Genomic DNA, 22,536 nt, shown 5'->3' on the forward strand with positions numbered 1-22,536 from the left:
TGCCAGCTTTGTCATTCTTTACTCCCTTTCTCCCACTTTCTTTATATTTTCAGGGGGACCCTGGGATAAATGGGAACAAAGGAGAGAAGGTAGGTAGCCATATCTCTTGCTGTGCCCTCTCTTATCTCTCTGCTGTCTACTTTCTCTTTGGTCCCAGGTCCAATTTGCTTCCCAGTTGTTGACCTAGCGAGACAGTAACCAGAAAGAGGCATCATGCAAGATTTAGGTTCGCTTATAGAATCAGCAAAAATAAAGGAACAAGGTCCAAAGGTCAAGGAGCACAAAACATTTGCAGTTGAAGGGTGCATGTTTGAATTAGCCTCCCCCCCTCCCCGAAATTTCAGGGAATGAGAAATACCGCAATCAGATTAATGAGACTTATTTGGTTACAAGTTGATACATCAAAGGAACGCCTTTCAAGACAAGTGGGCTGCATCATTAGAATGAGCACCTGGGGAATATAGATAATACACAGCTTTTCTTTCCCCGCAAGCTCTATCTTTTGCACCAAGCCTTTCCACGAGTTGCTCAGGGGGTCATACATGGCTTGTGCGACCTTCCGAATACGGTGAACATTTGTTTCCAGGAAAAGTTCCCACAGCAGTTGATCTTCTCATTGTCTCCTCACAATAATACTATGAGGTGGGATAGGCTGAAAGAAAGTAGTGGCAAAAGCTCACCCAGGAAGTTTCATGATTAAGTTGGGTTTGAAATGCAAAATGAGTTTGCCTCTGAGAAAAGGCTGTGGGTGGGGAGAGCCATGATGTGGAAGGCAAAAGGAGATACTGTGAGTGAGATCCAGTGGGAGGGAGGGAATAGTAGGCCAAGTGGTAAAACTCCTGGAGAGGAGAGGAGACACAGATTAGGCAGCCAGATTTTCCTGCAGGAACGTCCACATTCCCGCCCACCCTTAAGACAAATCCCCCTTGCCATTCTTCCTTTTTCTTTTTTCTAGTGCTGATATCCTCCTCCCTCCTCCCTCTAGAGCCTTTTCTGACTTGCGACTATTTTTGCATGCCCAAATGGAATGAGCCGCTCCCTCCCTGACACCAGCCTCTCTGCTTTCTCTCTTAAGGGCGACCCATGTGTGCCGTGCAGCCCTGTCGTCCTCCCATCCTCACTGAGGCAAAATGGCTCCCAAGGAGACTCTGATCTACCAGGGGCTGGGCTGCCCGGAGTGCCGGTAAATATAGGGCCCTCTTGCCCCTTCTTTGAGTTGCTGGTGCAGAGTGCAGCAAGGACTTGGGCAAGATGAGCAGACGTGCAGATGAGAATGTGCACAGACATTAGTTCTTTGGACCAGTGTTCCCTGTAACAGGGATTCTCGGACATTGTTGACTACAACTCCCATGACCAAAGGTCAACAGCATCTGGGAATCCCTGTTACAGGGAACACTGCTTACGGCCATTGGTCCCATAAACAGAAAATCCTTCTGCCGGGTATGTTAATGGGCAACCATTCAAACGTTTTGCTATCTCGGCTCCAAGCCCAAGAACCGGTGGTCCTTGCCAACCTTACAATGCGACATTCTCGGGATTCGTTGGTGAGAGCTCTGTTGGGAAGCCATGACAGTTCTGCTTGCTGCAAAGCCCTTGAAATGTGTCACGATGAAGTGCTATTTCAAATGAGAGCTGGTCTGGCCACACCAATTCGGGGGGGCCTATCCAAGCAAGAGCTGCATCCAGGGCTTTCCTTTCTCTTTGACTGATGTAGCACTTGGTGCTTTTACAGGGCCAGGTTGGCCTTCCAGGGCGACCAGGACACAAAGGAGAAAAGGTAGGATCAACTTTTAATGTTAACGTGGAGAATACCAGGGTTGGTTTCAGCAGTTTCCTCAAACGTACCCTGCAAATCTAAATGAGTCAGGTTGGTGTGAATTTGGGGATAACTGGCAGTGGAGACCAGGAGTTCCCAACATTGAGTTCCCAGATGTTGTTGGACTACAACTCACATCACCAATGGGATGATGGGACGTAGTCCCACAACATCCAGGAACCCATGGTTGAGAACCCATGATACAGAATCTGTGCCTGAATTGGGATGTAACAGAAAACTAGAGGTCCCTTCACCTCTGGTTTCCGTAGTCCTATGTCCGAATGCAGGTAACCAGAGCTTATGGCAGGAAGGGACCCACGGTTTCCCTCCTTGAACAACAATCCCTGAACCTTTGGTTCAGAGTAGAGTTTCACTGCCATAAACTCAATTTATGTGGTGCCAGCCTTACATCCGAACACTGGCACTGCAGTTTCGCCCTCATGGAATTGGAGTTGAGGGAGGAAGCTCCTCCCACACTCTGGCTGCTATTGGTTCCTGGGCAGGGGCGTATCTAGGGTAGGGCAGGCAGGGCACGTGCCCCAGGCGCCACTTGAAGGGGGGCGCCATTTTTAAAAATTAAAAAATAATTAAAAATGGTCGCCAAAAACAAAATGGCCACCGTGCATGCTCAAATGGCCTCTGTGAGGCCCTAGGCCATGCCAGGCCTCACAGGGGCCATTTGAGCATGTGTGGTGGCCATTTTGTTTTCAGCGGCCATTAAAAAAAATTATTTTTTAAAAATGGCCACCGCACATGCTCAAATGGTCCCTGCAAGGCTCTAGAGGCCAGCAGGGGGAGGGGGAACTTTTACAGACCCACCCCCCACAGCCTTTAGGAAGCCCCCCAAAGGGGCTACAGGTATTTTTTAAAAAAAATTAATATAATTTAAGTCACTGTACGCATGTTTAGTACGGCATGATGTACAGAGAATCAGGGTTTGTGAATACTGAGCTGAACCTTATGAGCTAGGATTGTATTCATTTGCTTCTTGTGATAAGTGAGTTAAATGTGATGTCTTAATAATATGGCTGTTAATGGTGAGTTTGTCTATGAATCAGTGTGAAATCCATAGTATAAAGGCCCACTGGGAGTTTCTTGCTCTTTCTCTCATTTTAACTGTCTTTCTGAAATACTATAATATATTCCAAGCAGTGACACAGTTTACTCTGCATATCCTTTAATTATTTACAGAGTATCTGGGAAAAGTCAAATTCTCCATTTATTTTTCAAATTTATGTAATAGTGATGCTACAATACATAGTAGAGAATTAGACAGGCACTTCTGTTTAGTTTTCCAAGTACACCTCCACATAGTATTTGGGTATTTCATGAGCCCCAGCATACTGAAATTTGTAGTTTTCCAGCATTTTTTGGTCTGGCTAAGTCCACTGCTAAATAGTTTTTGAAATATTGAAAGATTAATGTGCTTTACTTGTATTTTTGAGCTGATATTATGGTAAAGTTATCTGAAAGATGGGTATCAGATGTTTGGACAGGGGGCGCAATTTCAGTGCTGGCCCTAGGCGCTATTTTCCCTAGACACGCCTTTGCTGCCGGGGCTGTCCTTCATTAAAGAAGGGAGCCCCAGCAGTCAGTTCCCCCTCCTCTCTGCAGTCAGTGTGAATGCAGAGAGGTAGCTCTCCATTTCGTTTGGATGTGAATGGGAGAGTTGGGGGGAGAGGGACACGCAACGCCATATGTCCAATGGCCGCAATAGTCCTCCCCCAGGTCACACTATTCTAGAATGTCATCCTGTCTTCTTTCCTTCTGTGACCCCAACTGGTTCCCTTTTAAGGATTCAAGGATTATCCACGTTCAAGGATCTCTATAATTTGTGGAGTTAGGGTGGTAATCTTGAATTAGCAGTCCTGTTGACGTGGGAAGGGGTTCCTTCCCATGCGTGTGCTTTCTGCACTCCCTTCACCTGCTGTAAGTTCTTATTTGCATTATAGAATTTAAACTGCTCTTAAAGTGGCCTTGCATCGCTTCCTGCACGGGACTCAAGAAACCGTAGCATGATGGAAGTATTTAGCAGTCGTAATCCCCTTCACAGAATTACAACCTCTGTGGTTCCTTCTGCAGCAGTGACAGTCAAACCAGCTTAAGGCCATTAAGTATGTATTGCCAATACTGCTTAATACCATGGTTCTGTAGTTACGCTTAATACTCAACTCTTCCCTCGCTGTCCCACATACCTGCCGTTTATACGCTTGGAATGAAATGAAACGAAAGAGAGGCAAGGGCCTCTGGTTTCTCGAGACTAATCCCTTGATCATGTAAATAGATTAGTGGTGGGCTTCTTATCGCAGGATGGTCTAGCATGTAAGTATCATTCCATTTTCTTTGCTGCTTTCAGCAATCACAAGTTCTCTTCTCTGTGCTCTAGGGAGATTCGGGAGCTGAAGGACCCACAGGCAAACCTGTGAGTATGAGCAAGTGGGAGAGAGAGAGAGAGAGAGAGAGAGAGAGAGAGAGAGAGAGAGAGAGAGAGAGAGAGAGCTCTTTGAGGCCAGATATAGTGCTGGAGTTTGTGGTCTGAACAGCAGAGAGAGATGTTGGGGAAGCCAGTTTTTTTAAATGGCTGCTGGGCTGTTGTTGTTTTTTAAATAATTCTTATTGCTGTTAATGTTTTAATGTGAATTTTATGGAATTTTATTGTGAATTTTATGGAATTTTAACTTTTGTAAACTGCCTTGGGATGAGTGCTTTGAAAGACTGTATAGAAATGGAACCCTAACTAAATAAATCCGTTGAAAATGCAGCCAGAGGTGATGTCCATGTTCATACCCAGCAGCAGACAAAAAACCCTCTGGCCCAGCTGCTGCTGAGCACCTGAGCACAGGGTGCCTCCGACCTTGTTTTTAACTGACCGGCAGCCAGCAAGCAGAACACATGCAGCTCTGGAACTAGGGTGGGAAGTTTCTCCTGCCGTAGTGATGGTGGTGTTGGCCATGCCATGATGGAGAAAGGGAATTATTGTGCCAACCTGGGGAGTCTCCACCTCCTGTTCTTCTTCCCCTCCCTTAATCTCATTGTGTGTTTGCATCCAGGGCTGCGCTATACCTCACGTTAATTTCTCCTTCACTTCTAGGGAGTCCGAGGAGGTACAGGAGCCAAAGGCGAGAAGGTAAGCCACTTGACGGCAAAGGGTGCACAGGGGGCTGTTTCGGGGAGGTATTGAGCATGTTCTCAAGAAGGTGCTTTTGCTCTGGCTCCTGATGAGATGGCCTGAAGAAATTCATTCTTTCAGCATCCTGCATCTTGCTCAGGGGCGGAGCCACCATTGAGCGGATGGGTTCACTGAACCCGGCCACGAGCCACGGAAGGGCCATGTGAGCCCACTGTAGCTCATAGGAACATAGGAAGCTGCCATATACTGAGTCAGACCATTGGTCTATCTAGCTCAGTATTGTCTACACAGACTGGCAGCGGCTTCTCCAAGGTGGCAGGCAGGAGTCTTTCTCAGCCCTATCTTGGAGATGCTGCCAGGGAGGGAACTTGGAACCTAGATGCTCTCCCCAGAGCGGCTCCATCCCCTGAGGTAGCTTACAGTGCTCACACTTCTAGTCTCCCATTCATTTGTAACCAGGGAGGACCCTGCTTAGCTAAGGGGACAAGGCATGCTTGCTACCCCAAGACCAGCTCTCCTGGCTCATTCCAAGGCAGTGGGAAATGCTGGCTGGGAATGCACTCTGGAAGGCTCACGTGGGCCCTTCGGCAATCGGGCCACGCCCACGTGTGCATGACGTCACGCTCGGGGTGTCACTGGCACGTGTGGTGCAGGCACAGCGAGGCCACTGGGGATGGGGCAGAACCCATAGATTTGTTCCCTGACTCCGCCACTGATCTCGCTCAGTGTCCTCTTTCTTCCGTCCTGTATTTGCCACCTTCTCTCAAATGACGGCGAGGCTGTTCACACGGGCAGCCTTACCCAGGCTTACACAGCCCTATCCGGGTAGGGCTGCTCGTGTGGAATTCTGGAATCAGGCCCGATCCCGGCACTGCCCTGCCGGGTAGCATGAGCCCCCCCCCCCCCGGGCTATTACCTAGGTAGAAGGGCATGAATGCAATCCCAGTCGTGTGTCTGCTTGGCCTGCCTGCAGCCTAACCCTGGAGAAATGGGATGGGCACCTAGAGCACATGATTGGCGGGGAAATATCTGGAGGCTGGGCTGCGTTTCCCCGGCCTCCAGAATACTACAGTGCTGGGAGCAGCATGGCTCATGTGGGCAGCCCACTGAAAAGTGAAGGTCATTTGGGGACAAGGTAAGACTGATGCTGCCTTCCTCCCTGAGCCCTCCCCACTCCGCTCACAGGTCAGGAGAATGACTGTAGTCTGTTTTCTTTCTCTTTCAGGGAGATTCTTGCATGCAGTGCTCTCCCTCTGCAGAAGATGGGAAGACCATCGCCACGCCAGGGCCTCCTGGAGAGAAGGGAGAACCAGGTCTTCCCGGAGTGGGGCTTCCTGGAAAACCGGTGAGCGAGTCTCTGTGGTGTGTCTCATCTAAGAAGCAGGGAGGGATGTTGGAAATTCTCTGTGGTGAGAGAATCCCTTTCTCATTATAGCAGAGTGCACAGAGGCACAACACAGCGGAAATTTAGTTAGGCATGTGAGTATGCTGAGAGTAAAGTAACTTGGAGCCAATTCATAGTTTCAAGTCAATATAAAAGGCATTTATTAAGGAACTCCATTCTAGATAGGAAAGTGAGGAGTTAGGATCTCTAATCTATCTAACTAGCTGGATGCAGATGGATTCTGCATCCTCTCTGCACATATGGTGCAGGGAGGGAGGCTTGCCATGTTGCAAGGTAGAGGGGCAGGTAGGGAGAGAGAGAGGAAGGAGGGAGTTGATCCCTAAGAGTAGCAATCTACATATCAAAGGGATAGTACCAGAGCAGAGGAGAAGGGATGACCAATGTCTTGACTCTCTAGCCCTCTGACTTACTAGTCTGTCCTCCACTGTCTGAGACAAAGAGACAGCGCAAAGTCCTTTAACTTCCAACAAGGGAAGGGGTTTGGTGAAGGGACTTGAAGGACGATGGTGCCATCTTGCTAGACAAATAGGTTTTCCAGGGTATATAGATGCCTGTGGCACACAGAATCATAGAGTTTTAGACTTTAAAAGGGCCTTGGAGGTCTTCTGGTCTAACCACTGTTCAGTGCAGCCCTGACAAATCTCTGTTTGAAAACCTCCAGCAAAAGAACGCTCACCACTGCATGAGGCAGGCTGTTCCTCTGTCAAACACCTCTTACGGTTAGGAAATTCTTCCTAAGGCCTAGCCTAAATCTGCATATGTGGTATAACACACTTCCCTTAAACTAGACAAATGGGTGCAAATGTTCAGTACAGCAGGTGAGCAGCATGAGAGCAGGAGGTGAACATGGGAGCCGTCTTCTTCCAGACCTCCTCTCCTATTCAGCCGCCTGGCCACTTTCCAGATTACACCCTGCAACGGGGTCACGACGAATCTCGGAAGTGTGCTTCCACACTTCCTGTGTGGTGACACCGCAGTTCCTACGTGGACAGCAGGGTGCCACGTTCACATTACCAATGCCTTGTTTCGAATTTGATCGCTGCGATATAGAGCTAGGACGTTGTATATCCAGTGTAAAAAAGTTGCTGTTTTTCAGGTTGTTAGTTTCCAAGCGACTGCTCCACCTGCTGTTTACGTTTCAGATGCGATTTGCCTGAATTGGAGCATTTTGCTGCTATTGAGCGGCTAATCTGGAAAGCGCCCTGGCAGATTTGAGCCATAGAAGAAACACCTGCGCAGCCACAGTTGTTTGGGGCTGAGCAACTTTTGTTCCATCTCACAACCCCAGGGCAGCCCAGCCTGGGTTAGGCTGCTTGTGTAGCACGCCAGGATCTCACACCCAGCCTAACGCTGCTTTCTGCCCTGGCTCTCAGCTGAGGTTAAGGGCATGAGCGCGGTGCCTTGTGGGATACGTGGAATCCAGGAAAACAGGTCCCGTGACCCGTGCTGGTGAGAGCAGCACAGATTATCTGGCTGAGCCTAAGATTATACAGGTGATCATCTGGGAGGGAGGCATGTGAAACCCTGCCTCCCCCCGCCCCTAGGAACATAGGAAGCTGCCATATACTAAGTCAGGCCATTGGTCTATCTAGCTCAGTATTGTCTACACAGACCGGCAGCGGCTTCTCCAAGGTTGCAGGCAAGAATCTCTCTCAGCCCTATCTTGGAGATGCTGTCAGGGAGGGAACTTGGAACCTTGACGCTCCCCAGAGTGGCGGCTCCATCCCCTAAGGGGAATCTCTTACAGTTCTCACCCTTCTAGTCCCCCATTCATATGCAACCAGGGCAGACCCTGCTTAGTGTTGGAAATTCTCTGTGGTGAGAGAATCCCTTTCTCATTATAGCAGAGTGCACAGAGGCACAACACAGCGGAAATTTAGTTAGGCAGGCGTGTATCCTGAAAGTAAAGTAACTTGGAGCCAATTCATAGTTTCAAATCAATATAAAAGGCATTTATTAAGGAACTCCATTCTGGATAGGAAAGTGAGGAGTTAGGATCTCTAATCTATCTATCTAGCTGGATGCAGATGGATTCTGCATCCTCTCTGCACACATGGTGCAGGGAGAGAGGCTTGCCATGTTGCAAGGTAGGCGGGCAGGTAGGGAGAGGAAGGAGGAAGTTGAATTCCCTAAGAGTAGCAATCTACATTTCAAAGGGATAGCATCAGAGCAGTGGAGAAGGGATGACCAATGTCTTGACTCTCTAGTCCTCTGACTTACTAGTCTGTCGTCCACTGTCTGAGGCAAAGAGACAGCGCAAAGTCCTTTAACTTCCAACACTTAGCTGGTGCTCTCCCCACCCAGGGAGGGAGCATACGCATAGCCTTATGACTTGCTTTGCTTTTTCAGGGTAAAACTGGAGAATCTGGGATGAAAGGGCAGAAGGTAAGAAGGAGCAATTGGCTGGGGAAGCTCCTGAGATGACCCAGCCCTAGGGAGGTGGCTAGAGATGGATTCAGAGGGGTGTGAGGGGCCAGACATTTGCCAGTGCCCAAGACGGAAACTGGAGGCACAGAAAATGCACTCCAGAAATAATGGATGGCGTGCTAGGGAGCAGAGACAATACTAATCCCTGCAACAGCAAAAACATTCACATTGTTTTGACACCATATAATTGGAAAAACAAACGATAACGGCAGTAATGTATAATGCAATTAACAGGTTACGAAAGACAGAGATAGAAAGAAAACATGTATGCTGGACATTACTCAAAATGTCAAGTTTTATAATCCAGCAGGCGTGGAAAGTTGCTCAAGGTCCATCTGCACCGACATGATCTCTCCTAGTGCTTTGCATCAATGCTTTGGCCATCTGGAAGGAAGTTCTCTGCATGCACTTTGGGGCTTGCTTTCCATTGGTGGCACGTTTGTAATCAGAACTGACCACGCCATGCCTCCCAGGTTGCTTGGCCATGGCCCGCAGGCATATCCATATTTTCATTGGTGAAATGCTGTCGGGTGTGCCACTCTACTCAGAGAGAGGGTTCCAGGAAGAGCATCCCAACCAGTCCAAAAGCAGAAGGGAGGCCATGCTCAAGAGAGTCTCCATGTCTCATCCGATCTGTCCTATGCAGGGCAATGCAGGAAACCCAGGTGATCCTGGCACACCTGGCACTGCCGGTTTGCCTGGCCTTGCTGGAGAGCCTGGAGTCAGAGGACCATCGGGGGCCAAAGGCGAAAAGGTGAGAGTGGCCTTTTATGTTGCAACAGGGCCAGCATAGGGTCACCAGGAACTCAAAAGAGAATATTTTTGGCCATTGGTGTGTGTGTGTGTGTGAGCTCACACACAACCAACGCCCCCCACCCAGGAGGAAGCCATCATCCTATGCATGCATGCCAGTGAATGCACCCTAGAGGGATCAGACTCCCTATCCCTGCCCCTGACCTCCAGGTGTTCAAAGTCTTGTTTGTACAGGGCCTGTCATGAGAGGGGTTTCTTGAGAGCCCTTCTTAGTGTTTGTTTAATGTTTTTTTCTGGGACTCCTAGCATTCACTTACCCTGCTGCCTTTTTGCTGCCCATAGGTGGCCAAGAATTTTCCACCCCCGCCGCTGCAGTGAGGGTAGGGCTAGAGGGAGAAAGCCCCCCTTTTTCCTCCTTAAAAACCGCTGCTGTGCCTGGCGGGATAAGATCAGCAAAGGCTGCACAGCGGCATCTGCAGGGAGGGGGGGCGAGGGGAAAGTCCCCCACTTCACCTTTAAAACGCCGCGCGGGCGATGGGGCGACAGCCGCTGCAGTGGGGAGGGTGGCCGTGGGCCTAGGGGAAAGTTTCCCCTTTTAGCAATGCCACTGTGCGGGCAGTGAGGGCAGCAAGAGAGAGCTCCTTCCATCTCCTTCCCTCCCTCCCAGGTGACTGCACGCCCCATCTGCAGTCCATTATGGGCCCCCGAGAGGAGCAGCAAAATTGGCCGCTGTAGGCAAGTGCCTGCCTCTGCTTAAATCCGCCACTGCTGCCCCAGTCGCGGTTCATCCTTAGGAGACGGCGGGGGGAGGGGGATGCCAAGGGAGACCGCTGGGGGGTGGCTGCTCTTCCTCTCCCCTGTGCTGCCTGCAGGCTGGCTGGCTTTCCTTGATGAAGGGCCAGCCTGCAGGCATCACAGGAGAGGGAGGAGCCGGCCTTTGGCGCCTCCCTAGCTCCCAAGGACAACCCACTACTGGCTGCCATCATTTTAAGGTCTTGGTGTAAACAGGATCCCAGGATCTGCATATGTCTAGCTCTTCTGTTCTGGTAACGCAGTGCTCTAGGCAGTGGTGGAGATGTGTGTGTATGGCTAAAGTCACTCTCTTTATTTTATTTTATTTTATGTATGTATTTATTTATTCATTCATTCAATTTCTATACTGCCCTTCCAAAAATGGCTCAGGGAGGTTTACACAGAGAAATAACAAATAAATAAGAGTTGAAGAGTTGGACTTGTTGAATAAAAATAAGTTGAATAAAATAAAGATTATAAAATAAATAAGTTGAATAAAATAAAGTTGAATAAAAATAAAGATTATTAGCAATTAGCAAAAAATTATTAGCAACAAATTATTATTAGCAACAAATTCTGAAAGTCACTTGATTCTCTGCTTGGAAAGGCTTTGTTACAGGACTCCATGTTACAGTATTGTTACATTGACTTCAGGCAAAATCAACCCTGTCATGAATATTGTCATTAACAACGGTTTCCTTCCCAAGCTCATATAACTGGTTCGCTTTAACGTATTGTTCTGCTCAGGACCTGACCGGGTTCTCTTTACTTCCCAGCCTTCCTACCAGGCTGTGTGACAGACACCAACACACCCATTCACAGTACACAACCATGTTGTACCCAGGTATACGTGGCCGTGTGGATGGGTGACCTCATTTCTGTCAGCCACTAGTCCCAGCTGCCACTCTCCAGAGTCTGACGGCTTGAACTGCTTTTCTCCGCAAGTGGGTTTCCCAAACTCCGCTGTAGGGCTTGTATCTGCCAGCCCCACTTAGCATGAGTTTTAGCCCCTTCAAACCCAGACAACGACACATTGTACTCTCCAACCTCATTAGATCACAGGAGCCTATGCACATACACCCAAATATGAGTGAGTTCCCTGTGTGTGCTCTGGACGCTCCCTTTTTGCAGAGTACAGATCATGCATTTGTGCATACATACATAGGCCTGTGTGCAAACAGTATCCTGAGGTCGGAACGGTCAGGGGCAGGGCCATCTGGCATCACCCCATTCCTGCCCCTGTTTGCCTGCTTTCAGTAGTCTGCATGGACCACTGGTTTTAACCAGTCTGTGGCCAGAAGTATGAGAGAGAAGGGGGCAGTGTACATTTTGCATCTGACTCCATTGCTCTGTTGACATAAGCTTCTCTTCATTCTCTGCTCTCCCCCCAACCTGGCTTACAGGGCGATGCTTGTGACTCCTGCCCCATCCTCAGCATAGACCCCTCTGGTGCAGTCGGGATCCCAGGAAAGCCAGGCTCAAAAGGGGACCGTGGCCTTCCAGGTGTGAGCCAGCCAGGCAAAGCTGTAAGTAGCCTTTCACCCGCTCAGAATGGGTGAACCTTCAGAATGCAGAATCCTACAATCTGGATCCCAGATTCAATGTCAGATCTGATATGTTTTGGGTAAGGCTTGATCAGCTGTGGCTGTTGTTTTCAGTTAGCATCAGTAGAAACACAAACATAGATAGATAGATAGATAGATAGATAGATAGATAGATAGATAGATAGATAGATAGATAGATAGATAGATAGATGCTGTATGTCTGGGGGAAAGCTTAATTATCTTTCAGCCAATTTGTTGTGTGCATTGTGGTCAACAGAGCAGAGTTGAAATACACAAGGACAAAATATAATTGGTTTCCAACAGACAAATCAAGATAAAACCAGCAGTACAGTAACCAAATATCAAAGGAGGAAACACAAGTCATGACTCACAATAAAGGGAGCCTAATTTATCAGCTCCCTCCTTGTTTTCTCCTCTGCAAAGAAATGGTTTTTTTCCACCACAGCTAGAATTTTTACCCAGTTTAGGACACCGGATAGCCACCTAATGGCGAAGCGGGAAAGCAACCTGCCTAAAGAGTAGGAAGCTGTTGGTTCAAATCCATGAAACACCTATATTGGGCAGCAGCGATACAGGAAGATGCGGAAAGGCATCATATCATACTGCACGGGAGGAGGCAATGGTAAATCATTCCTGTATTCCACCAAGAAAACCACATGGCTCTGTGGGCACCAGGAGTCAACATTGACTCGACGGCACAATCTTTCCTTTTCCTTTTAAGGGTAAAGTGTGCCATCAAGTCGATTTCAACTCCTGGTGCTCACAGAGCCCTGTGGTTGTCTTTTTCTTTTAGGACATGTCTTTCATGTTCTTTCATGTCTCTTTCTTTTAGGACATAGCTGTCCTGGTTTTATCTTCAGATTGTTTTATTGACATTTGAGTGTTGTTTTGATCTTGGTGTTGTCTGCCCTGGGCCTTAAGACAAAGGGTGGCATAAAAATAGAAAGGAAGGAAGGAAGGAAGGAAGGAAGGAAGGAAGGAAGGAAGGAAGGAAGGAAGGAAGGAAGGACCATTGATGGAACTATCCTTCATGTATTTGTCTAATCCAGAGGTTCTCAAACTGTCGGTTCATGGACCACCAGCAGTCCACCAGATTCATCCTGTGGTTGTCAGAAGGTTGCAGAACAATTGAGAATATCTATAATTTGCCCTGGGCTTGAATTTTTTTTAATTATATATGAGTTATGTGCTTTGATTTGTGCTACAAAACAAAAGTTTATTTAAGTGGTCCCCCAAGACCTCAAGCACTTTCCAAGTGGCCCACAAGAAAGAAGCGTTGAGGATCTCTGGGCAAATAAATTAAACTAGCCTCCATCACTACAGCTTGTGGTAACAAATTTCATAAAATAATTAGGCATTGTGGGAAGAAGTGCTGGCTTTCATCTGCCCTGAACCTGCTGCCAATCAATTTTATTTGATGATACGCTGTTAACTTCCTGACTTTTATTTCTTTTAATTAACTGGTTCGATTTGCATTTCACATAACCTCCATAAAAGCTGCTTTGAATAAAGGAGATCGTTTCTGTTAAGCATGAGAATGTCAAATAATCATAATTTTAAAAGCTATTGTTCCTTGGTTAGAGAAAGGGAAGCTATCATTATTATTTTCCTCAAAGCTGCAAAGGAAACTGCGCTCTAATCTGATCAGATATATCCATCTAGCTGGAGATTTGTGAGATCACCAAAGCTGGTTCTGTGTCAGCCAGTTTTCTTCAACCATAATTTGAAACACATCTCCTCATTGATACTGGAAGGGGCCAGGGATGGACACATCTGGGCATATTCTGCAATCCAGATAAACACAGGAAAAGCTGCAGAATATGGTACTGTCTGCTGCAGAATTCAGCTTCCAGAAAAATCTGTTTTCATTTCCTAAATTAAAAGAAGCAACAGATTCGGAGTTCTTGTGACTATAAGGAGAGACTTGAAAGGTGTTTGTGCCACGGCTGGTGAAATCTGAAAAGCCAGAATGAAGCTGGTTATATATATATTTTAAAGCACACAGCATCTCCAGATGTTCAAATCTGCAAACAGAGGAGAGGGAAAATATCCCTTGATATTTGCCCAAGAAGGGAACTGCATGTTCTATTGAAATTCTGCAGCCAGCCTTGGGTTACTTCTGGGGGACACGGAACTATTTGGGTGACTTCTTTTGTATGTTTCTCCTGCCCACCTCTCCAGGGTAAACCAGGACTGCCAGGAATTCAGGGACCCCCTGGCTTGAAGGGGCTGCAGGTAAGGGTCAGTGTTGGACAGAAGGTTCAAAGGTCCCTTTCCCATCTAGTCGGATAGGACGGCTTTCTCCCAGGCACTGGCTTAAGCCCATCCTGATAACCAGGTCCGATGGCTGAAGGGAAGGCAGGTGGCTGTTGCCAAGCAACCACACAAAGGGCTTCCCAGCTACCTCCGGTGGCAAACGATCTTGAGGGCAGGAATAGGCCGCTTCCGTCATAATAAAGTGTGGCCGGAGATGGCAGGAGTTGCAGTTCAGCAGCTGGAGAGCCAAGGTTGCCTACCCCTGGCTTAGTGGGTGAGGAAAGGTGAACCGGTGGCAGAAGCCAGGGGTTCTCCAGCTTGGGTCTCCAGATGCTGTTGAACTACAACTCCCATCATCCCTTTGGCCCCGGTGGCTGGGAATGATGGGAGTTGCAGTCCAGCAACACCTGGGATCCTAAGTTTCAAGACCACTGACCTAAGTGGGAAGGGCTAAAGCACCCTAATTAATGTAACTTCCTGTGACAGCCTTAATATGCATGATAATATGCATAATTGCACAATCCTTCCCGTTCTTCTCTCATTTGTTTTTTATTGTGAGCCCCTTTGGGACAAGGAACCACCTTCTCATTCATTTGCTATGTTTAACCACTCTGAGAACTTATTTTTATTTTTATTTTTTGCTGAAAGGCTGCATGTAAATATTCTAAATCAGGGCTGCTCAACTTCAGCCCTCCTGCAGACGTTGGCCTACAACTCCCGTAATCCCTGGCTATTGGCCACTGTGGCTGGGGATTATGGGAGTTGTAGTCTAAAAACAGCTAGGGGGCCTAGGGTGAGCAGGCCCGCTCTAAATAAGGGTGCAGAGGTGAGGGATAAGAGCGGAGGAGGGGGGAGAGGAAGCACTGAGCCAGGCTGCTCAAGAGTGTCTAAATAGCTGAAGGGTGGGGGGAACAGCACTTTCATTGATGGGCTGATTTTGGGGCTGCCATGTTTCCACTAACCTGCCTCTTGCCACTTTCTAGGGGGAGCCAGGTCCCCCTGGGAAAGGAATCCAAGGTCCAAAGGTGAGTATGTCCGTTTTCTTTTGCAATGGTTGCTCTTACGATATGTTGCAATTCAAACATGGGTCCCACCACTTTTCTCTTGTTCCCTAGGGAGAACCTGGGCAGAAAGGCTCACCAGGAAATCCAGTAAGTAGCATCTCACTTTGCCCTATTCAGCCACAGGTTAGGGTTGACATATCCTGGCTCTCCAAATCTGGGCATCCTAATTTGCATATTATGTAAACTGGCCTGCAAATAATTTGCGTGTTATGTAAATTAGCAGGTGCCACTTTCCAGTTGATTTGTATTTGCTCTGAATATGTACCAATAATATCTGAGGAAGAGACCTTTGCCTGACCATTTTCCTGGACATATTAAAAGCAGCAATAGAACAAAAAAATTAACATCTTTTCAGCTGTGAATTCTGTACACACTTACTTGAGAGAAGATCGGATTGAAACCAAGGAGACTTCCTTCTAAGTTGGCATGCATAGAAGCCAAAGTCCTTAAACATTACAGTACTCAGCCTGTTAGGCAGCAGTGGTTCACATCCAAAGCAAGCTATCCTCTCAACTGCCCCATGGAGATCTCCTGCTGATAAAAAAACAAAGGCAACATTCCTCAAGGGGATTACATACTTGTGAAACTCTCCCAGCTAGCCTCTTGCCTTAATCCGAGCCCAGCGGATGAGCAGAATAGGGACAGCACATTTTGTTCCATAACTCCACTTCTACAAGGGCTAGAGCTTACTCAGGCCCAGGGACAAGTCTGGATTCAGACCGCAATACTGATCTGGATGTCTGCGCTGAGCTGGGAGACCCCCATGGTGACCTGGGTCGTGGAGACCCATCTGACCCTGATGAACCAGCAGCCCAACGCCCCTGAGCCACCTGCTCCACCATCTGCCCCGGATTCTATCCAACCCTCCTTTGTCCGAGATGCTGCCGTGTGTGTCAAGAAGCCACAGAGCAACAAAGAAACATGCGCGCAGCAGGAGGCAACCTAATAAATTGTGGCCGGGGATGATGGGAGTTGTAGTTTGTCTACAATTGGAGAGCCAAGGTTGCCTCCCCCTGCACTAGTGCATGGGGGTTGTCCTTGAAGTGCGGGGGGGGGGGGGTCTTTGAAGGAGCTGCTGCTCATCAAGGAGAAGTGTGGCTTTTTTGATCAGACTTCAGAGCCTGCAGTTGCTGCAGCCGCTGGCTTGCCTTGGAGCTGGCTGGGGCCCTGCAGGCAAAGCCCTGCCCCCTAGACTCTTGCTGGCCGACCTTCACAGACACCGTCTCATCATCCGGCCATCTCTTTGTCCGTGCAACTTCAGCCAGATGACTCCCACCCCCACCCCAGTGGACTTAGGAACATGGGGAACTGCCTTATACCGAGTCAGCTATTCCAGTGGTGGTGGGGAACCCAAGGAGATGTGGTGTTGGCAGGGCATCAGGCCGTTCGAGGGAAAGGGAGATCAGCAACTTAGTAGCTGTTACCCCTTCCGGCAGTCCAGCCAGCTCTTTATTATTTATTTATTTATTATTTAACACATTTTTACACCGCCCCAAACGTACGTCCTTGACCTTGGGGAGCAGTACCAACCAACCACAGAAGCCCTTGGCTTCTTTGTAATGCAAGTTTGGTTCAAAATAACACAGAAATCATGCATGATCTGATTGTGGGTGACGGGGCCGACCTGGTGTGTGTATCACAGGTTGCAGGAGGCTAGTGGTCCAGTCTGGTCCCAGCTTCCCCCTCCAAGGCACACTGTTGTGGAGCAAGTGAGAGGATGTGGGTGGAGAGGTGGAGTGGCTGTGGTCCAGAAACATAATATCTCCCTTGCCAGGATCTCTGTCAGGGAATTGGCCTACATGTTAAATATGTTAAATAATAATATATCAAATGTGTGTATCTAAGTCTGGGGACCAGGGACAGACCGGGACTTCTGTTGGTGTACCGCTCACCCAGATGCCCAACAGAATCCCTAACTGAACTGACTGACTTGGTTGTGGCTATAAAAGCTGGGATATAAAAGTCTTGGGATATAAAAGCTGTGATCTGATATGGGTGGTATATAAATGTGTTGAACAAACAAACAGACAGACAGACAGACAAACATTTTACAGAGAGAAGGCAAGATACAAACATGTACCATTTTCTAAAAGTCTGACTTCTTGCTCCTCAGGGACCTCCAGGACCTCAAGGGCCACCAGGAAGCATTGGAGAAAAAGGAGGAAAGGTGAGAAATCGGCCTTTCCCCCCTGTTTGTGCATGGAATGCATCTGTTGCGATGAAAGGAGGAAGAGATCCAGCAGCCCAAATGGGCATCCTGTGTGTTCAGTATTAGGTTTCTTGTTCACTTCATGTGCATCGTTGTGTCTGAAGAATGCAGAATTTAATAGAAGCTTACTGCAGGCAAACCCGGGGCATAGCCACCTTTGGGCAACCAGGTTCAAAGAACCCAGGCCGCCCCTCAGGGGCCATGCCTCACGGCCCCGACACACCCACACCCACATCTGACGCCAGATGTGGGGGAGTGCTGGTTTAGCTCCCAAGCGGGGCCCCATTTGGGAGTTAAACGGCTGGCACTGCATTCGCAGCGCGGCCAGGAGCGACTCTTCCCTGCCTAGCTCAGGGAAGCTCCCTAGCTCAGGGAGCTGTCAAGCTCAGGGTTGTGTACACTTGCTGGCAGTGGCTTTCTAGGGGTTAAAATGGCTCTTTCCCAGTCCTATCTGGAGATGCCAGGGATTGAACCTGGGAGCTTCTATGTACAAAACAGGGGTCCTTTTACTGAAGTACGGCTCCATGCATAACCACTGCTGGAGATAAGTGTCCCAAATAAGCAGCAGGCCACCTAATGGCGCAGCGGGGAAATGACTTGACTAGCAAGCCAGAGGTTGCTGGTTCGAATCCCCGCTGGTGTGTTTCTTAGACTATGGGAAACACCTCTATCGGGCAGCAGCGATATAGGAAGGTGCTGAAAGGCATCATCTCATACTGCGTGGGAGGAGGCAATGGGAAACCCCTCCTGTATTCTATCAAAGAAAACAAACAGGGCTCTATGGGTGCCAGGAGTCGACACCAACTCAATGGCACAACTTTACCTTTACCTTTACAAATGTTATCATGAGGTCCATGGTGTGGGGAAGGGGTGGGGAGCAGAGGCTTAATTGTGTAGTGAAGCCTGTTGCGCTTGTGATGCACAACCAGTGACTCTGATCTGTACTCATCTTGCGCTCTTGAATGGGGAAGTGCCGATAACATCTGCAGACAATAAAAAAGACAAATTCAGGTCCATTTTGTTGCGTAGGTACCCACAACATGGGATGCCTACCTGTGGAAAGGTGGAAATGCTGGGAGCGTGAAAGGACTGCGCACACCTGGAAGTTTTTTGAATCCGGCTTTTCGTTCGCATCTCCTCCCTAATGGAGGGTGTGCATTCGCATATTGGCCAAATTTATCCCAAAGTCCCTGCGAATTATCGGGGAGCACTTCACACACAATTCGGCTTTTTCATTGCATGTCAGAGTGTAACCCGATTGCTATCCGGGGTATAAAAAATCCCCCTTTTGCTTCAGTTTTTTGGGGCAACTTTGAACTTGCCGTAAAGCCTCGCAGTAAACCCACAGTAAAGCCTGCTGTCTGGGAAAGCTCCTGTGCCTTGCTAGGGAGCCAGCGTGGTGTAGTGGTTAGAGTGCTGGACTAGGACCGGGGAGACCCGAGTTCAAATCCCCATTCAGCCATGAGACTTGCTGGGTGACTCTGGGCCAGTTGCTTCTCTCTCCGCCTGACCTGCTTCACAGGGTTGCTGTGAGGAGAAACTTAAGTATGTAGTACACCGCTCTGGGCTCCTTGGAGGAAGAGCGGGATATAAAATGTAAATAATACTAATAATAATAACAACTAGGATGAGTTCATTTGGAGACTCTGTCTTGAACCTTCACCCTAGCTCGGCTTGCGCACGCCCACACAATGTCCTCAGTGTGGGTGTAACCTTTCCCCTTTCCCCCATAGGGCTCTTCTGGTCCCAAAGGTGCCATCGGTCCCCCTGGGCCACCTGGTGTTGGTATCCCGGGCCTGCAGGTAAGTGCTGAGCCCCCCTTTTGCCAGGGTTGTGGGTCTCTGAGAGCCTTCCAGCCGTCACCCTCCGGCCTAGCTGCTTCCTGACTGGCCGGCATCTCTTCTTCTTCCCCCCCAGGGCCCAGAGGGCCAGCGCGGTTTCCCAGGAATTCCTGGATCCAGTGGTTTAACGGTAGGTAAGCAGCGACTCTCTTGACTCTGCGAAAGTCTTGACTGGAACTAGCAGGATCTTGCCAGTCGTCTGGCCACTTCAGTTTTTGAATCGCTTTGGAAAGATCCAACTCTGGGGGAATCTCATTGCCGAGGACAAGAGCGACAGAAGCACTGGTCCTGGTATGCTAGATGTTGAAGGCAAGAGGGCTTTATGAGGCCCATCAGCAACCGCAGTTCCCAGCCTCTCTGGGCAGAGATCCTCCTTCCCCTTAAAAGCCCCAGGGGCCAGCAGACTAGGCAGGCAGGGTGGCTAGAAGGTTGGATTCAGATTCGGACGGGGACTGGGGTGACCCAGGTCAAAATCCCCGCAGCCTTGAAGCTCACTGGGTGACCTTGTGCCAGTCCCTCCCGCCCACTTTCTCTCTCAACCCAACCCACCTCACAGGGTTGTTGTGCAGTGAAAAAACCAGAGGCGAAGAAACGTGTAAGCCACCCTGAGCTCATTAGAGGGAGGTCGGTGGGATAGGAACACAGTACAGGGCCCTTGACAGTCGGGTTGCCATATGGAAAAGAGGACCTTTAAGAGATGCACAGAGGAGGGAATTTCAGCAGATGTCATGGGTGGGGGGAGGAAAAGCTGCACCGGCTTAAATTCCCTCTTCTGTACCTCTCTTAAAGGTACAGGAGACCTGTCCTCTTTTCCATAGGTCAGCCCAACTCTAGAGGTACCTTTGGGGGCACCATTGGCTTGAATGAGGTGGAGTTTGCCATCTAAGGATTCTCTTGGGTGCTCTGTGCAAAGGGAGAAGGGTGTCTCTGTTGGGTGCCAAGGGCCTATTACTAGAGTGGCTTCTTCTGATGAGCTGGAGAGGTGCCAGAGGAGACCCAGCTGCCTCTGCTTCCCAGAGCTCCGTTTGCACCTCGCTCTCCTGCATTGCGCACTGCCTGCAGGCTGACTATTCGTCTGGTAGAGCTACATGGTTAACAGTGCCACTTGACTTGATGAATGGCCAGCCTACAGGCAGCGCACCGGGTGGGAGAGGGAGGAGCAAAGGAGCTCCAGGAAGCAGAGGCAGCTGTGACTCCTTTGGCATCCAATTGATTGATTGATTGATTGATGAAGTGTCATCAAGTCGCTGTCGACTCTTAGCGAACACATAGATAGATTCTCTCCAGGATGGTCTGTCTTCGACTTGGCCTTGAAGGTCTCTCATTGCTGTCGTCATCGAGTCCATCCACCTTGCTGCTGGCCGTCCTCTTCTTCTCTTCCCTTCCACTTTTCCAAGCATTATGGACTTCTCAAGGGAGCTGGGCCTTCGCATCACGTGTCCGAAGTAGGATAGTTTGAGCCTGGTTATTTATGCCATGAGTGAAAATTCTGGATTGATTTATTCTATGCTCCATTTGTTTGTTTTCCTGGCTGCCCGTGGTCTCCTCAAAAGTCTTCTCCAGCACCAAAGTTCAAAAGCGTCAATACTTTTTCTATTTTGTTTCTTCAAAGTCCAGCTTTCGCACCCTTACAGTGTACCCACCTATACCCACCCCCACCCCCAGCTCCTGGATATTTGCTCTGAACATTTTGTTTCTACCTCAAACAAAGGCCGACAAAAGATTATTCCAGTGATGGAGAGTCACTGGGGAGCTGGATAGAGTGGAACATGCTTTCTCCTTTGCCAAACAAAGAAGATTGCTCATGATGTGGCTGCGAGATGCTTGTTAGAAAAGCACAATGCAGAATTTCATTGCTGTTCTTATGATAAGTGGAGTCCCAAAGGCCAACATGCAGCACTGAAACACAAATTGGATTTGGGGCTTGTTTCTCTTCTTTAATAACCTCCAATGTGATTAGCAGCTGAGATAAAAGGGGGTATTAATTATCTGATCACCTCTCTCAGGGGAAGACCTTTTAACTATTAAAATCTAGGCACCACTTTCTGCAGCCCTGGGAGATCTGTTCTGTATTGTGGCCCATGGCGTTTGCAAGGAGTTGCAATTCATTTTGGCATATAATCAGCCTGATTTGGCCGGTAATAGTCTCATCATGTTGCCAGCGTGTGAGGTGGGATGTGTCACTGGGAGCTTTGATGAGGCCCCTGTGGATGTGGTCTGAGTACTATGGTCTGCAAAAGGTAGATGTGACCTACAGTTGGGTTGCAGCCTGAATGAAGGCGGGTTGCACCAGCTGGAACCTCATAACCATATTTTGGAGAAGGAGAAGAGAGAGAGAAAGAGAAAGATAGACGAAGGGTGTTTTCAGATGGAGAAACAATCCAAAAAGTATGGCTTTTTCACATAGCCAGTCCCCATTCAGATGATGTACTTCCCGTCACACACAGTGCCATCTGCTGGCCTTGATGAGAGTCTATTAATCACAAATGGGCAACAAATGGCCAGCAGATGGCGCTGTGCAATTGTGTGACGGGGAAGTACATCAACTCGATAAGGAGTGGATAAGCAAAAATACTTATTCACTTATAAAGTAGTCTGCTTGAAACTCTGTTACTTTTCAAATGAATTATTTCTCCCTTGAGGAGCAACACAAGACAGGAAGGGACAAACCTAGGTGAAGGTAAAAATAATATAAGGCAAATAAATGGAAAAGTAGGTCAGTGGTAGAGTGCATGCTTTACACTCAGAAAGCCCTAGGTCTAATCTGTGGCTAAGAGCGCCTCTGGATCTGTGGCCAGTCAGAATGGACAGTTCTGGGCTGCATGGACCAATAGTGAGTCTCAGTGGGCTGGTTCAGACATAACACAGGACCACTGTCACACCTGGTTTCATGTGATCCCCCTGAGCCTCAGGAGGAAGTTATCCATTCTTCCTGTGCCCATGTTAGCACCTCCTCCCAATTTAGGTTACAATAAACCATGATCAGTCATGATTTACGAACAAACCAATCAAGGTTTATTCTTGACCTACTTCCCTGAAAGGAGCTACAACCTGTAATTCACTTTAGACTTTGGGTATGGATTTCAGTATATTTCAGGTAAGAAAGTTGGAATAAACTGACGTCAATGCAGACTCCGCAGCTTTGTTTTAACCTGAGTCAGAAATGGTAGTTCACGCAGGCATGGTGTGGCAGGGGGAGGCACATCCTCCCAAGACTTGGGGATGTCATGTGAACCAGGCTGAACCATGGCTCCATATTCTGACTGAACCAGCCCAGG

General features: G+C 48.5%; 1 protein-coding gene across 5 annotated transcripts in view; it reads left to right on the top strand.

Annotated features, from left to right (window-relative positions):
- COL16A1 (collagen type XVI alpha 1 chain) overlaps positions 1 to 22,536 on the top strand; it is a 184,930-nt gene that overhangs the window by 112,346 nt on the left and 50,048 nt on the right. For all 5 annotated transcript variants that reach the window (XM_053267053.1, XM_053267054.1, XM_053267055.1 and 2 more), the window contains 15 exons: positions 54 to 89; positions 1,076 to 1,183; positions 1,733 to 1,777; positions 4,203 to 4,238; positions 4,908 to 4,943; positions 6,172 to 6,291; positions 8,701 to 8,736; positions 9,425 to 9,532; positions 11,727 to 11,849; positions 14,070 to 14,123; positions 15,128 to 15,169; positions 15,260 to 15,295; positions 17,322 to 17,375; positions 19,151 to 19,219; positions 19,335 to 19,388. In XM_053267053.1, the coding sequence (XP_053123028.1) occupies positions 54 to 89; positions 1,076 to 1,183; positions 1,733 to 1,777; positions 4,203 to 4,238; positions 4,908 to 4,943; positions 6,172 to 6,291; positions 8,701 to 8,736; positions 9,425 to 9,532; positions 11,727 to 11,849; positions 14,070 to 14,123; positions 15,128 to 15,169; positions 15,260 to 15,295; positions 17,322 to 17,375; positions 19,151 to 19,219; positions 19,335 to 19,388 (957 nt within the window). The remainder of the gene's footprint in view (positions 1 to 53; positions 90 to 1,075; positions 1,184 to 1,732; positions 1,778 to 4,202; positions 4,239 to 4,907; positions 4,944 to 6,171; positions 6,292 to 8,700; positions 8,737 to 9,424; positions 9,533 to 11,726; positions 11,850 to 14,069; positions 14,124 to 15,127; positions 15,170 to 15,259; positions 15,296 to 17,321; positions 17,376 to 19,150; positions 19,220 to 19,334; positions 19,389 to 22,536) is intronic.

Source organism: Hemicordylus capensis, chromosome 7, assembly GCF_027244095.1.
Source record: "Hemicordylus capensis ecotype Gifberg chromosome 7, rHemCap1.1.pri, whole genome shotgun sequence".
Lineage (NCBI taxonomy): Eukaryota > Metazoa > Chordata > Lepidosauria > Squamata > Cordylidae > Hemicordylus > Hemicordylus capensis.